Source organism: Pelecanus crispus, chromosome 9 (assembly GCF_030463565.1).
Source record: "Pelecanus crispus isolate bPelCri1 chromosome 9, bPelCri1.pri, whole genome shotgun sequence".
NCBI classification, from domain to species: domain Eukaryota; kingdom Metazoa; phylum Chordata; class Aves; order Pelecaniformes; family Pelecanidae; genus Pelecanus; species Pelecanus crispus.
The window spans coordinates 32,128,397-32,145,230 of NC_134651.1; the positions used below are offsets into that span (position 1 = coordinate 32,128,397).

At 48.8% G+C, this 16,834-nt stretch overlaps 2 protein-coding genes across 2 annotated transcripts in view; one reads left to right on the plus strand and one right to left on the minus strand.

Annotated features, from left to right (window-relative positions):
• Nucleotides 1-139, minus strand: part of EXD3 (exonuclease 3'-5' domain containing 3) — a 292,624-nt gene extending 292,485 nt beyond the window's left edge. Inside the window, 2 exon segments of the mRNA XM_075716908.1 lie at nucleotides 2-77; nucleotides 120-139. Of these exon segments, the coding sequence (XP_075573023.1) occupies nucleotides 2-77; nucleotides 120-139 (96 nt within the window).
• Nucleotides 140-619: 480 nt separating this feature from the next.
• Nucleotides 620-15,794, plus strand: NOXA1 (NADPH oxidase activator 1). The gene is made up of 15 exons (XM_075716992.1): nucleotides 620-793; nucleotides 2,268-2,350; nucleotides 3,886-3,994; nucleotides 6,170-6,304; nucleotides 7,357-7,464; nucleotides 8,790-8,849; nucleotides 9,424-9,461; nucleotides 10,177-10,318; nucleotides 11,781-11,834; nucleotides 13,025-13,097; nucleotides 13,292-13,350; nucleotides 14,290-14,459; nucleotides 15,154-15,259; nucleotides 15,346-15,469; nucleotides 15,697-15,794. Exons 1-15 carry the CDS (start codon nucleotides 620-622, stop codon nucleotides 15,792-15,794), a joined length of 1,533 nt encoding a protein of 510 aa, XP_075573107.1.
• Nucleotides 15,795-16,834: the final 1,040 nt, after the last annotated feature.

Sequence of the window (16,834 nt, forward strand, 5' to 3'; positions counted from 1 at the left end):
CGTCGGCCCTCTTTTCCGGGGTCACCGATGCACAGCGCCTGCAGGGGGCGGTGTCGCCCGCAGCAACGCGGCGAGCCCTGAGGGGCGGGGCCGGAGCAGGAGGAGTTTATCGTATTTACCGGAGCGCGGCGGCGCCCATATGCCTACCGTACTTACTGTAGTTAACGCGCGTTCCTAGAGGGTCGTGAGAATGACTATTTAATTAACAAAACCCGAAAACCAGCGTTACGGGCTGTGCCAGCCCTGGCCGCTCACTGCACTGCCGGGGGCTTTCTGCTGGTGGCTTTTCAGTTGCCCTTCGCTGCCAGAGGCTGAGTGAGCCAGCATCCCCCCGGTTCCCGCTCTGTTTATGGCCCCCGGCCTCGCCCCTCTCGCTCAGACGCGCCGCGCCCTCCGGGTGCCCCTGCCCACCTTCCACCGGGGTCTGTGCCCCGGCGGGGCCCCGACACGGGTGGGCCGCGGGCGGCTTGCCCCCCTGGCAGACCCGAGGCCGGCCGAGGAAGGAGGGGAGCGGGCGGAGGCGGCCGGAGTTCCTCGTCCGCCCGCTCCCCGCCCAGCGGCCCCGCCCGGCAGGTGAGGCCCCAGCCGGGAGCAGGCACAGCCCGGGCAGCCGCGGGCCATGGCGTACCGGGAGCTGGTGAGGCGCTGGCACCAGGGCGTGCTGGCGGCCGACGGCGGGGACTGGGACGCCGCGCTGGACTTCTTCGCCGGCATTCCGGACCCGCCGTCCAGGATCTGTTTCAACATGGGCTGCGTGCACCTGCTGGCGGGGCGGCCCGGGGAGGCCCTGCGGGTGAGCGGGGGGACGGCGGCGAGCTGGCCGCGCCGGGCTGGGAAATCCACGGGGAGGGACGGGGGGACGCTGGAATCGGCGGTAGGACTTCCCCCTTTCAGTTTTTGAGGGAATAATGCTGAAACTCAAAACTAATTAGAATCCAGCGTTTCGTATCCGGCACGTCCAGCCAGTAGCACGAATGCGAGCGGTGATGGAGACAGAAGGGGCCCTGCAGGCGCGTGTGTCCCCGCACAGTCCTGCACGAGCGGTCGAGACTCCCAAAAAGAAACCACTGGGCTGGAAAACCGCTGCCCTTTGGAAAGGGAGAGCAGCTGCCTGCGCTGGTGCAGGCAGGCAAGCGCCCTGAAGAAAAGCCTTTTTATTACAGCACCTAGCATGTCTGCACATCTGGCTGGCTGGCTGTCAGCTGCCCAGTGGGGAGATGCATTTAAGCTGTTTATTAATTAGCAGTAAGAAAAGCTCAGGCTGTGCGGGAAGGGCTGGGGCAGAGCCATGGAGCCCCGGGCAGAGCAATTGCCGTAAGGGGCAACAGTGAGCGTGGCACAACAGTGCCCAAGAGCCTCTTTTTAGCGCTGATGAACGGGCATCGACTGGGAAGAACCTCAGCTATGCCTCTACGTAAGTCAACGGTTGGTTGTTTATTTTTTCTCTTTTATAGCACAGTAAAGCAGACTGTTAAAGCAAGGTGTGCCATCGGAGCCATGGGAGAAGCCAGACGCCACCTCGTTGAGAGGCACAGTCACTCCCTTGACCTCCTGCAACATACTTTCACCCCTGTAACGCTATCCCTGTCTAGGCAGTACCAGGAAAGTCTGGGGTTTCAGGCTTGATTCATTATCTACCTACCATTTCTTTGCAATCCTAAGTGAAGGAGCATACCTCCTAGCTTTCTCAGAAAGACATTAAGACGTTTTTCCCAGCACAGTGTTACTTTGAACCATCAGCCATGAGCAGCTACCAGCTTTGCTAATACTTGCCTGTATTTAGCTGGGAAGCTGGACCAGAAATATTGACAGGTAAGTGCAGTGTGAAGCCTTTCAGCTTTCTCCCTTGCACTCCTTCGCATACTCATCACCATAAGCTGCTTCAAAAAGCCTTCCCTGTTTGGTCCGGTCCTGCTGCTCCCACTGTCAGGGCAAACTGCTCCAGGCAACGTGGTTTTCTCATTACAAGTTGCTGAACAGCAAACATATCTCATCTGTTATGTCCAGTCCGTTTTCCCAAGGAAGGATAAAAACCTGAAGCTCAGCTTATACAGAGCCAAGACCTGAAAGATGACTTGGAGCTGTCTCCCGCCCCTCAGCGCAGATCACAGCCCTGTCAGTCCAGAGGAGCTGGTCATGAGCTCAGAGGTGGCTTCTGTGCCCAGTGCAAGTGCAGCCTGGACGTGGCTGGCTGGGTGCATACATCCAGGCTTCAACAGGAGAGATCCTAACTGATCCTTGGGATGTGTCTGTGTTTTTTTCCTTAGGCATTTGACAAAACTGTTGCGAAGGACAACTCCCTAGCCGTTGGCTTCTTCCAGAGAGGGTTTGTCTATCTGCAGCTGGAAATGTGAGGCGCATGTCCATTTCAGTCTTCAGTTTTCTCCTTTTAGTTGTACTTTATTCCTAAACCTAAATGATTCTATGATTCTAAAATTCACTTCTTCCAGCAATCTTAAACAGTTCATAAGGTCCAGTTTGGCCTTGTAAACCATGTCACAGGTCAGCAAGTCTTATCTCTGATAAGACTGAGAAGATACTAGCTGCACAACTCTGGGGCCCCAGGGGCGGCTAAGATATGACATTACTGTCCTGTACACACAGAGAAAGAAGCTGCTCCTGTATGCGGGGCTGCCGGGAGGTTATGTCACCATTCAGATTTTCTTTGGGAATGAAAAAAATATAATTGCGCTGCTTGGTGTATCTTCACATGGCACACGTGAGCCTGGCCTTCCTAAAAATGCAGGCTGCCCACAGTGCCTGACTCTCACTCTCTGCTGACAGCAGATTTTGTGGGCCTGATCTTAATCTCACTGATTTAAGGTGGGGATTGCTCCGCTAGTGTCATGGGATGGATTACTCATTGTTTCCAGGGTTAAATCGCAGTGATGTCCTGCTCACAGAGGTGAGTGGAGGATTTTACAGGTCCTTTCTTACCTCCAAAGTTCAGTAATTCTCTTTCCTGTTATTTTCCTCATATTTTCCAGGTCTTAATTTCCACAAAATTACTATCTTTATTTCTGGGAGGGAGTTAAAGTGAGCAGTTCTGCACTCAGAGATGGCCTGTCTAGCGGCTACACGCTCTGTGCCTCTGCCAGCAGAGCTGCAGTCAGGGATGGTGGAGCCCAGCTGGCGCTGCTCTGCTCCCAGCACTGTGACAGTTAGCAGAAGTGGAGCAAGCCTGCCCCAAGCACATATGCTGTGCAGCAGGTCAGGGGCAGCACAGCTGGGAGACCTGCCCCCCGCCGGAGGAGGTGACAGCCCCCAGCACCCCATGGCTCCTTCCCTCATCAGATGCTGCTCCTTCCCACCCACCCACATCCACCTGGGCACCTTTTCTTGGCCAAGCTCACCTGCAGCCTCAGTGGGAACCTGCTTTGATTTCAGTTGCATAGCTGGTGTAAATTCAGACTAATTCTTTTATCCTTAGAGTTTCTCTAAATTTCTGCTCGCAATTGCTCTGACCATGCATGTACACTCATCATCAGTAGGGGTTTCCTAGCCCTCACTTCTCCCTTGAGACATCTGCTGGGACAAAACTGCCAGCAGCAAGCTGGGCAAGGAGCTCACAGCATTTGTTAATCTCTGTTCTTTACATTTTCTCCTCCTTGGAACTGTGACTCTATTTCAGGTATCAAAACCTGCTGTTCATCCCAATCAGTAAAACTGTGCAGATAATCCCAGACACACCATGTTCATTTTGTTCTAACTACCAACGAGGACAGGGAATTTTCTGTGGTTACAAGATGACACACGTCTCTGGTGCAGCTCTCTTCATCTACAGAGGAGAATACATTTTTTTTGCCAGCTTGATTTCTGAACTTCTTTAATTAGAGTCTTCAGCTTTTTTAGTTTCAGGTTTTTCCTGTCATCTCTGCATTGTAGGTACGAAGAGGCTCTCTCTGACTATCATATGGCCTTCAGTCATCTAAGAAAAAATCCCTTCATTGATTACAAGCAGCTGGGGCTGAGGCACATACTCTATGCATGGGAGGTAAGAGTGAACTTTTCTCAGCAGTCCTTCCCTTCTGTTGGGGGTATTCAGCAGTAGACATTAGTAACACAAGAGCTTTTCAAGACTGTACATTAGAACAGTAAAAACTTTCTGCTTGCACTTTTCTTTTAAAGGAACTTAATCATGGAAGTCATAAAACAATGTCATCTCTGAAGAGTTTAGCAAATTATGCAGTTTGAAAAGTAAAACTGTTCAGAGCAGATGCAGAGGAATTTGTATATTGGGGGTTTTTAGCTTATTATGCATTTAATATTTGCGCTTACATACATGTAAATATGCATGTAAGTTTTGTGAACTCCTCAGCTCTAAAAGCTGAAATAGGTTGAAGTATAGACAGGAACAAAATTAGTCCATAATGAAGACTCTAAGAAACTTATGTGCATATGTCTTTCCAGCTGTAGCAACTGGTCTTAACATTACCTCTGTGTTTTACCTTACACACTGGGCTGCCAGCTGTGTTTTGCTTCTGTAAGATTTCACTCTGCAGCTCTTACACTGTTACATGGAGTAAACCTGCCACATCCTGTTCAAAAAAGATCTAAGTCTGAATTGATTGTAAATATTTGTAATAGTTTGAATGTAGAAGACTCCTAGAAACTGTACTTTACTGCGAGGTTTCATTTTGTCTTCTGTCCTGAGTCCACACCACTGGGTCATTGTGTAACTCAAGTCAAGCATGCCCAGAAACCTGTCCTTCAGTCTCGATCGGTTTTCATGCACCTTATACCTGGCAGGAAGAAGCTATCCTTGGCATCTGTGGTATTACCTAAACCTCATTGTTTTTAACGGTTTCAGTGCCACAGCACTGCCTTCTCTGAGCTCACACACACTTAGAAACAATAGGTTCCCTTTGAAAGGTACAGGGCTGTAGGAGTGCCCCAAGGCCATCGGGAGGAGGTTGGTACCCTTTCTGGTGTGAACACACAGGCCCTCGCTCCACATACTCTAGGCATTGCCAGGACATGTGTGCTCACCGTGCTGGCACTCTGGACTCAGGATTTGCATCCTGATTCAACTGTGTCTTGCTCTTACATCTACCTGCAGCTCATTTTTCAAAATACACAAACATAATCCTCCTGCAGAAGCGCGCCATCAGCTTTCCCCTTGCTTGGTCTCTCACATGCTGCATCTGATCTTCTCAAGGGGAGGACATGTGCTGTGTGGTTTGAAAATGCAGAAATATTTGCCTCTTGCAAGGCTATAGCACTTCTGAGCTGAGTGAGAACTGCTGCCTTGCCTCTCCAAGGGGGAGCACCTCTGCAGTTCCTGTAGATGTTCAGGATGGCTGTTCCCCACCCCCCAAAGAGCAGTCTTCTACTGTCATGCTTAAGAAGTGAAGGGAAAGCATCCTATTGGCTACACCTCTGTCCCAAGCACTGCTTGCATCCAGATACTACAAAGCAATTTACAAGCTGATAACCCTATCGTATAAGATAGCAACATATCTGACATTAACTCTGTTAGGCCACACTTCTGCCTTGTACGCCAGCAGCTTTTCCATACACTGACTGTTGGCCAGTGACAAGAAGAGACCTCCCACTCCTAATTCAGCATATAGATCAAGGCTTCCCAAAACCCAGTCTGTAATCCTCCCACACTTTGCTACTTCACCACTGAACATACAAGCTGTTAAAGGGTAACAAGCTACAGCTGACAGTTTGCACATTCACAGCCCACTACAATGTGAAATAGTTTCATTTAAGTTATTTTGCAGTGAAAGGGAGTCAGAATTACTCTGCACAGCAAAAAAATATTACTTAGTTGCATACAGAAAAAACCCCATGCAACTTGCCAAGAAAATCTTTACTGGCCTTTCAGGTGCAGGAAAGGTAAGATTAAAACGTGTGGTACTAGAGCCTTCGTCTGGCGTTCCCCATGACTCTCCTTGCCTTGAGCAGAGCTAGCAGCTCTAGCTCACCCAGGACCTAGCCTGGAGGTACAACTTAGATCTCTTTCCGCTCTGATTGTGAAGTTTTTTCAGCTGTGCTGCTCAGAGTGCCTTTCCCGTGGCCAGTGGGTAGTAGATTAGTTCTGCTGCTATATCTGTGGTGTTTCAGTGCCTGGTCCCTGTTTCTTGGCTGAGTTCAGTAAGTCGTGTTGGGTGTTTGCTCAGTCTTAGCCCTCTGAGTTCTGCTCCGTCTTTGCCTGCTCCAGGTGCTGTACAGCACTGCAGCAGCACAGTGCCGGCTACAGCAGTGGCAGGAGGCCAGAGTCACCCTAGATAAGGCTGTTGTATGGAGACCTGAAGGAAGAACAGCAATCCTGAACCTGGCCCTTGAGCGGGTGCAGGTAAGACCACCTGTATGAGTTCCTGGGTATGTGCATTGGGCTTAACTTAAGAAATACGAGATAAGAATGTGCTAATTGTTGTATTTTTGGGTTTTCCTGTCTACCTACCTGCTTGGTGACCTGGTAACAGAGTCTAAGCCATTTGCATGTGATGACTCTACCAAACTAGTGCTTCAGCTGATCAAGTAACTCTATCACCCCCAGGTGCTTTATACCACAGAAACACCATAGTGGAGAATTATGGGATAACCCCTCAGGTGGGGGAGTTTACTTTCTAGTCCCTGCTGTTTAGGAGCTTAGTTCTATTTGTACTTGTACTGTAAAACAAGTTGCCTTATGCAGTGTTTAAGTGCAGATTTGGAGGGTCTCCTTTTTGTGATACTGGCTGACGTTTTTGAGTCCCTTTGGCCTCAGTGACAATTGGTGGCAGCTCAGATTTTAATGACAATCACATTTAGAGCTTAAGTAGAGCATAAAAGTTGTTTCCAGGGTTGGTTCTAAATAATAGTTTCTTGTTAGACTCTTTTATGACCAGGAACAACTTGCAGATCTCTGATTTACTCTTCCTGGAGGGTTCATTATTTTACTACCTTCATACTTCCTTATCTTATTTGTAATCATTCTAAGGAATGATCACTTTTTTTAAATCTAATCATCTCTTCCTGCATCATGTTTGTGCTTTACATTAGTGTATTATTTATATTTGCTATTAGCATGCTACTCAGTGTTTGAACAGAGGAGAAATAAACATTTGAAGTCAAGTAGAAAAAATGCTGAGATTTGTTTAATAAAACTTACTCCACTGGCCTCCCTTCCCATGCAACAGCGTTAGTCTTTGACTCAACACTGGGTAGTGGCTTCTGAGCTCTTAGTTTGTATGTGCTTGTTAAACTTGAGTGACCTTTTTCAAGTTCGCAGCCATAATTTTTGCCCCAGTGTCTTCCTGGAGCTGATCTTGCACACACAGGGAAGCTATACTTCCTTTTCACTGCTGTTATATTTCATTTAATATTAGTTGATGGCTTTTCCCTTATCTGCTTTCCCTGCCCTAGGACCATCTGTTTTTAGAGCCCATGCAGGTCCCTCTTGGGGAATTTTTCAGACCGCGAAAGAAGGAAGTTGAACAGCTGGATTCAAAAGATTTCCTGGGTAAACCCAAGGTAACAGGCGTGTGATTGTTTGTCAAGATTAACAGCGAGCAGATTAAAGTACCACCTTCTGACATCTCCAGAGAGCATTACTGTTGGCTGTTCCACTGGTGGAGACCCAAGAGTAGGATTGTCAGGGCTTGCAGCCAGTCAAGGCATCTGGGACACAGAAGCTGAAAATTGTAAGAATTGCCACCTCTTCTGTCAAAACTGTACTTCGGTGCTAAAAAAACCTTCCCAATCTTGGTCACATTAAACTCTGAAAAAGCTGAGCAGATACTTAGGGAACCCCATGGTTGTCCTTTTGCTGACAACAAAATTTTCAAGCGGAGCACATTCCTCCAGCACACTCCTACTCACTGCTGCATTCCTGGTGGGACAGGCAGGCACTTGGACATGATGAAGCATTTGTCTCCCTTTAACGCAAGTCAGTGAATTTCTCTGATCCCTTCTGTGACTAGTGCAGTCAGCAGAAGTGCCACAGGCCAGAGAGCTCTGATGTGAATAAAGGGAAAGTGATTCATTCATGTACTTTTAAAGAAACCTTGGAAAGACTAAAAACACAGGGACAGCAACAGTTGAAGCTGTTTTGGGAACTGTCGTGGTTTAGCCCCTGTTGGCAACCAAGCACCACACAGCCACTCGCTCACCCTCCCCCCAGGTGCGATGGGGGAGAGAATCTGAAGGGCAAAAGTAAAAAAAACTCGTGGGTTGAGATAAGAACAGTTTAATAATTGAAATACAATTTTTATTACTATTATTATTGTTATTATTTTAATGAAAAGGAGAACAGCAAGAGAGAGAAACAAAATCCATGGGGGGAAAAAAAAAAAGTGATGCAACCGCTCACCACCCACCGACTGACACCCAGCCAGTCCCTGAGCAGCAATTGCTGCCCCCTAGGCAACTCCCCCCAGTTTATGTACTGAGCATGATGTCATATGGTATGGAATACCACTTTGGTCAGTTTGGATCAACTATCTTAGCTGTGCCCCCTCCCAGTTTCTTGTGCACCTGGCAGAGCACGGGAAGCTGAAAAGTCCTCAACTAGTGTAAGCAGTACTTAGCAACAACTAAAATGTCAGTGTGTTATCAACATTATTCTCATACTAAATCGAAAACACAGCACTATGCCAGCTACTAGGAAGAAAATTAACTCTATCCCAGCCAAAACCAGGACAGGAATCCAGCTCTGCTTTTTCCACTATGTGCATAGCTCTACTTTATGTCTGACTTTAGGATGTCAGAAGGAAATAGGTCTGAGTAGGTAACCTTGCATGAAGTTTGAGAGTCTCTTCATCCAGCCTGGATTCAATCATTACTTTGTCCTCTGACAGGTGATCTCGTCCATCATTCCCAATGATGAGTACATTGGCTTCGAGCCTCTCAGGCCTCAGGTGAGCAGGACATAGCTGTGAAAGGAGGAACGGAGCTGTCATGGAGCTCCAAATAGGGCCTCAGATCCTAACACTACGAGGGTAAGAACATATTATTGAAAAAAACAGTGCAATATCAGACTAGATCCACAGGGCCTTTCAAAGCCAGGTGGTGGGCTTCAGCACTGGCTGGAAGGGACTCAGCCCTTTGAAGATGAATTTTTGTCTCTTCTCCATGTTCGAATAGCAGTGGAGACTTTGCTATGCTCAACGTGCTTTTGCCCAGCACTTTAGTAAATTTGTCAGCATAAGCATGGCTGGCTTGCACTGTAATATAAGTTTCTTAGAACAAAGCATAGGGGAAAAGATTTTGTTACTCACCTCCTGATGGGATAAAGAGGGAGGGGGAGAAATAGAAGGCACATCCTGGTAAGGTGTGGAGCAGCAGACTTCTATCTGAGTGCTGTGGTATGACAAATGTGGTCAAAAGTGAAGACAAAATACCACAGTGTGGTATTCAGAGGGATAGTAAATAAGGTGACACTGTTGCTGTATGAGGTACTGTTATAAATAGATGCTGTTGTTCTCCCCACAGAAACAGGGCTTTTATGAACCCAGTGTTGATGCTCTGCGGTAAGTGTTCAGTTCCACCCTGGTCTAACTCTTCTCTCACTATTTCCATTCAGAAGGTCATGTTTTGTTCTCTGATGTCTTTGTCTGAAGATTCTGTGGGATCCACACCCACTTCTTAACAAGGGTGGAGTGAATGACAAATATGCAGATGCTTGTGTGGCTGCAAAAGACACTGCAGTTCAGTAGCACCTCTCATGCAAGAATCTCAGGGCAGTTTGCAGGAGTTGATTCAATAGTCTTGGGAGACAGGCATGGATCATGCCATGGCTGAGGAATGGAAGCAAAGAGAGGTTGTGGGGCCTGCCCAAGTCAGTGGCAGAGGATGCTCAGCTGTCCCATCCTAGTTCTCAGGACAAGGCCTCCAAATGCTCACTCCCAGACATGCTGTCTTGAGCTAAAATCAGGCCTGGTTCAAAAAACATGGAAGTAATTTGTTTTGGTGATTATTGTACCAACAGTATTTCAGGGCTGAGTTTAATAATTGTTTTGTTGTGGAGGACGTTTATTAGTATGCTGAAAATGGGGCAGTTGCATTTGGGAAATGAGTGTTTTCCAAGCTCCCAGTTGGACCAAAGACTAGCAATGGAAAACATAATTTCCCAACACCTGAAACATTTGGCACATGCTAATTTGGATCAGTGCAGTGTTTTGGATCAAAGCCATCCAGCACCAGAACTCCAGGGTTAGTAAAGGTGCTCTCATTCTTTCTTTCCAGAGACAGTGAGTCAGGGTACTATCGAGTTTTGTCCCATTATTACCCTGAGGACTCTGAGAAGTTGGCAGTGAAAGCCAGCAGTTTGGTCTTTGTGCTGACGAGAGGAGCGGATGGCTGGGCTACAGCCATACACGATGGACAGGTAAGGAAAATGGGTGGGCTTTCCAGCCCATCCCCACCAGCAGAGACCACAGCTCTGCCTGTGAACAGGAGCTTGCTGCAACCCCCTGAGCACCTTCCTTGGGGACCCACCTGTAGCACTGCAGAGCAGAGGATGAGTTCAGGAGCTCATTTCCACAGACCAGTTGCTAACCATAGATTTCTCTGACACTTGGCTCCCACCAAGCTTTGCCAGTCACCTCTGTAGCTCCACAAGGGCATCTTTTTGGGCAGTTGCGCTCTCCACCATACAGGATCCTGTTGTGGAATCATGTAGGATAACAGACCTCACCAAGGACCACCATTCAGAGCAGTGTTTGTCACTTGAGAGCTCTACCGGAGCCTAGGAGACAGGTTGGTCCTTACCTGGTGTGTAGCGCCTCTGTTAAATTAACTTCGGAGAGGTCTTGGGAGGGTTTCAGCTGTGCAGGCAGGTTTTATAAAGGGCTCTAGAAAAGACCTAAGGAATTAAAGCCCAGCAAATCTGACATCTTTCTGCAGACTAGGGAACTATAGTGTAAACAGATTGAATAGAAACAGATAAATATGACAACATGGAAAATCTTTTGTTGACAGAATCTATATGTGGATTAGGTTGAGCCAGTGAATGTATTATCTGCCCCTGTTTCCAAAAAAAGTCAAAAGATTCTTTGCAAGGCCACTAGAAAAAAACAGTGAGCTGTTTGAGCAAGAGAGGCAGTGCTCTGAGGACTGATAACAGGTTAAAATATAGAAATAAAGGATGGGCATAAATGAACAGGTTTTTCTTTCTTTCCTTTTTTGGCATATTCCTAAGTGATATAGTAATAGGGATAGTGATATAGTGCTTCTTAAGGTGACCATGTTCCATGACAGACAATCAAACCATGCAGCATAGCCTGAAGAATCTGGAGCTAACAGTGAACAATTACAGAAGTATTTGAATGTGCTGGTTGACTGCTCAGTGAAGTGTCAGATGAAATTCAAAGTCAAAAAAAGTAAAATAATGGACAGGGTTGGGGGGGAAGCATAATTACTCACAGTGATCAGTTGAAATTAATAGCTCTATAGCAGTGGTTGTCAGAAGACACAGAAATGCTGCTGGTCTGGTATCCCTCAGCATCCTTGCTGCTTTCTTCCTAAGCATCCACCCTTGGTGGGTGTTTGGTCTGTTATATTGCAGCCACTCAATTAGCACCACTACTTTCAGCAGAAGAAGATGCAAAAAGACCCTTGGATTTTGTTCATCAATTTCTGACCACAAACCGCATGGGCTACCATACCTGACCCTGTGCCCTGCCTCCATGGGCACATTTGTGTTGCAGTAGGGTGAGCAGGCAGCGGTGTTTCACAAGGGCAGAAGCAGTGCAGAGTGGGGCTAACAGAAGATGGAACTGGGTGGGCTGGAGCTGCGTCTGCCGCAGCAGCAGCTCCTGTCTCACCCTGCTCTGCTTTGCGTTCTGCAGAAGCTGCGCATACCGAGCTCTCTCCTGGAGCCTGCTTCAAAGATGGACAAATGGGTGAGCTGACAACCTTGCAACCAGGGGTGAGGAAGGAACCAAGAAATACATTTGGGACGTTTTTTTGTAAGATTATCACAGGATAGAACAACTGTGTAGGAGAAAAGTAGAGTGTTTCAGCTTAGACATCTTGAGCGAAGACCAAGTGCTCTTGAACTGGAACAACAGAAGAGTTAAGAGCAGGAAAAATGCTTATTTTTTTCTGTACATCAGATCTCTTTAGAGCAACATCTGGGAGCTTAGACACGTATCCAAGCCACAGTGGCTTGCATCACAGGCTAATCTAGGTGGTGTTGCCTCTTACTTGCTGTGGGCTGATGGAGTACACAAAGATGAGCAGCTGCCACAGCTCTCCTGAACCCCTGTAACTTGTTGAGCCACTGGAACACAATGAGGAGTTTGAGAGCTTGAGGCGTGTGTTTGTCCAGCCTGCTCCTGTGATGTCTGCAGCCACTACATGTAGCACAGAAGTGGGTGAGGAGTGTTCACATGTTCACCAGCAGAGAGCAGGTTAATCTGCAGTGGGATAGTAATATCTTAAACAGGCACTACTTTTTGCCTTGAGGCCATGCGCCTAAGCCCTAAAGCCTCACCTTTGACTTAGGAAAACTTCCTTTATCTCCCATCTCCACCACAGGCACGTCCACACATGACCCAGATCATTTTCTATCTGAACCCAGTGCGGAAAGGTGCAACTCAGACCCCTATTTCCTGTGAGAGATTTCTGAAGGACATGGTTGTTCTGATGTTGCTGTGTTTGGGTTTTTCCCTGCCCCCCCTCCCCCCCTCAAATGAATCCCTGGCCATAGCATACATTTGGGCATTTGCTCCACGGATGTTTCACTGTGAACCAGCCCAAGTTCCCAAGCGAGCCAGCAGATGGTGGGGAGAGCCCTCAATGCAGTGTGAGCAACCTCCCTCTGCTCCAGCACCTACTCAACAAGGGGCAGGAGGCCAAGAAAATGTCCCACCAAATCTCTCATCACCCCTGCTGTCCACAAGAGCTACAGAGGCCATTGAGAGCCTGGAGTGCTCTGCCTCATCCAGCCAGTTAATCAACTGGTCTCCCTGTGGCTCTCTGGGGTTACACCCAGAAATTTATAACTGGCTGCAGCCTCTGTCACGCACACCAGCCTTGCCCAATCTCCAGTGTCTTCTGCTCACTCCTTTCTGATGTTGTTCTGTTGCAGAAGATCAGCAATGGGATTCCCCTCCCCCCTGCCCAGGTGCCTCCCAGCCGACTCCATGTGAAGCAGAAGCCAGGTAGTCCCCCAAGCCAGGGACTTCAGTGGGTGTTACGTGAAGCTGTGCCCAAACCCCCCTGCTTTAGGGGTGTGTGGGGAGGCTGGTTGCTCACTGCAGCTGTGGCTGCATGTGTGCTATCAGTTTGCAGAAGAGCTACTGGGGGCCTCTGCTGACTGCAGGCACTATTCCTCTGTTCTTGTTTTGTTCTGCAGAATCTCCTGGGGGAGAAGATGCCTCTGCAAATGATGCTGGTGCCCAAATGGACTTCAGGGTAAGGTGTTTCACAAGCCAAAGCTGGCACAGCCTCAAGAGATCAAGGCTCTGAAAAGTCCAAGATTCCTAGCCAGATCCTCCAAAATTCCTGAGCCGCACCAACATCACTGGAAAAAACTCTTCCTCTGCCCATTTTCCCATTCCAAAGAGAGGCTCCCATGTGGTCTTTCCTCCACCACTCCCAAGTTTGTGACCATACAATTTTGTGAGGCAGCCTGAGGTTGAGGCTTACCAGGGCAGTGCCCTTTTGTACCTTCCAAGGAACCAAGAGTCCGAGAGACAGCAACATTTTTAGAGGCATGCACTTTACAGCCCATTTTGCAAGAGAGCTGTCTTTGAACTACCTGCTGTCCCTTTCCCCCTCCTGCTGTATGGCATTTTCTGTCCCTGTCAGTCTGGGTACCACAATTCATTCATATTTGCATTCTTCTGGGATGATGTCCTCTGGTGCACCTCCATGTCATTACCAACCACTGTGTGTGATGGAGCTAGAATCGATCCTGTGTCCACTTGGGGACAGTACCTCTCTGGCAGTGCCAGCTGCAGATCACCTCTGCTCCCTTTGTCTTTGCCACCCTTCCTTGTAGGGCTTTTGGAGTAATTTTTTGTCAGCTGTACTTCAGACAGCAGGCAGCAGAATGTGGTGACTGGGCTGCACCTCTCCAGCTAGTTGGAGGAATTGGGGCCCTACACACAGATATTTGGGTTTGGGAGGTATCTGTGCGACTGGACCCAGAAACAGGCTTCCTGGGCCATGGGAGGAGCATTTGATCCCAGGCTTTGAATTTGTAGTTCCCCCTCTGAAATTCAGATCTGCATTTTGATGCTGCACTACCATTACATGGTACCCCTGAGACAAGAGATTGTGTCTGTTTCACCTCTCTTGATATAAGAGTCCTGAATAACCAGACTGTCCATGGTGCCAATCTCTCAGCAGATCCCACCAACCCGTGGAGAAGCTTCATCCAGCATGGACAGACCTGTTGTGCTGAGGGCGTGTTGTGAGTGCACTGTGGTGGTGAGGGCAGGCGAGGTGCCGTCTCTGCTGGACCTGCGAGCTCTGCTGAGGGAGCGGTTCGGCCAGCAGGCAGAGCGAGGGAAGCTGAGGTATGCTGTGGCATAGCCGGGCCCTCCAGCACTCTCAGTGCATGAGTGTGTGTGACAGGGCAGCAGCAGCCATTCCCCTGAGGATACAGACCTGCATCTGGTCTCCTGGGAACATTTAATTGGGGTCAAAGCACTCTAGCAGAGATTCAGCAAAGATGTGAGCACACAGGCTTCCTTGCAGGGCTAACCTTACCATGGGTCTTGGTTTTGAGAACAGTGTATGATCCATGGGCTTTGGAGACTAAAGGGTCTTTCCCAGGAAACTGTACCATGCTCAAGAAATGGGGGAACAGAAGGAAAAACACTGTGCAGCTGCAGCTTCTGTATATTGGACTTTCTCCTGCTCACCTCAGCCTTTGAGATACACTAGGATCAATGCAGAGCAATCTGGGACTTAGTCCTGGGGTGAGGTCTCCCTGACTGTGACATCCCTGGGGGCACACAGTCAGTGTAATCAGGAGAGTTTAGGATCTTCCCCTCAAGTAAGTATGTGAGGAGGTGACAGTCATTCCCTGACAGTGCCATTTCTGCCCACTAAGCATGCAGGGTGGCCCCATATCATTGTGCAAGGTGACAAGCTCAAAGCTGGCTTACAAAGGGGACTTTGAGAGACTGAAGATGTTAGAGGGCTAGGCTTGCCTCAAAGTTTGGCTTTAAGTGAGATGATTTGAGCCATGTTAATGAACCCTTGCAGCTACAGGCATTCGGATGGCAAAGAACTGGGTGCAGTTTCGGGAGAAGAGGATCTAGGGAAGATGTGGCAGCAGCTGACAGATGGCAGGCTGACACTCTGCTGCCAGGTATGTGGGCTGTGACAAGCTTCTCTGCTGTGCTGGACTCAAATCTTTGCTTTGCCTTACAACCTCCATGCTGACTTCTCCTGTAGGACTCGGACTCCTATTTGGGCAGACCTGTCCTCTACCGGATGCTGGCTCAGCACTCTTACCCTGCACAGGGACCGGGGGACCTGGAGTTCAGCAAGGGAGATGTGCTGGATATTCTCTCTGAAGGTAGCTTTCCAGTCCTGCCTGCAGGCTATACTGGGGCAGGCTTTTGGAGTCTGCTGTAGGGAGGGTCTGGGGAATAGATGGCTTCTCCAATACTGTCTCAAGCTCATACACTCAGGAGGTACAGGCTTGCACTGGGTTTTGCCCAGAGTTAAATTCCAGCCATGAAAACTCTCGCTAACCCCACTTATATGGGCCAGGGCTCATCTTGCTCCTTTATGTTTTCCCAGTGAACGATGACTGGCTTGAAGGACGCTGCAATGGCAAGACTGGCATCTTCCCCAAATGCTTCGCAACCCAGACCGGTTGCGGTGCTGCCTTCCTATAGCAAACAGGAGCCTTTTCCTGCCCAACTGCACTGTCTCCCAGGGGTAGGAGACACCAGTCCCGGCTCATTCGGGTCACAGTCAGCACAGCCAGGAGCTCTGCTGAACCTGGACAGGAAATGTCCCCCACTCACAGATCGCATCATGGTGTCAGTTCCAGCAGTCCAACAGCATTTTCTACAGCCTGTTCCCAGATGTGCCTGTGCAGGGCACAGAGAAGGGGGAGGGATCTTGTGTTTGGCTATGGGAAATGTGCATGTGGCAACTCAGACCTCAGGGGCTCAGACTGCTGGGTGGGAAGAGGTTCCTCTGGATGGAGGTCTTCACCCCTCTCCCTTGTTGCTCAAGTTCAGGCTGGGAAGGCTGAGCCTCATTCTAATGAAGCCAAGGATAGCCATCTGTGAGCAGGAGGCAGAGCCCAGTTCTCCAGGCCCTTGGACCACATATCCTTATCTCCACCAGAGAGAGAGATGCTGCTCTTTCGGAAGGCTTTTGTAAACAGTTTGCAGCGGAGTATACGGGATAGCACCTTGGGTTAGGACCGCCATGTATCCTCTTCCACAGCAAATACCCCATGAATCTGCCAGAACCAAAGGGCTCTGAGCACTTCTCAGCCCAGATGCCTTTGGTTCTTTTCTGAAGTCCTGCCTGGATGTTACTGCTTCATGCTGTGTGGGCAGGGGTCTTGCAGCACAGAGAAGAGGTAGTTGTGGAAACACCCCTGCTCAGACCAGTCCTGGGTTTTGGCAGAGCCTTGGAGGGGCTGGGGAGAGGGATGGCTGGACAGTGTGGCGCGGGGCTGGTGGCTGGAGCTGGAAGGACTAAAATGACTGTCCGGTTCCTGTAGATATGTTGTGCTGGGCTCTGCTGATCTAAATAAAACACTCAAGTGCCTGGAGCTGGAACCTGCTATGGATTTGTCTGACAAAGCTGGGCTGTGTAACTTGAATATAAAATAAACCCTGAGCCAGAGCTGGCAGCTCTTAAATCAACTTCCACTTGTATTTTTCTGCTGACATATGCCAGTAAAGACACAGCTGAC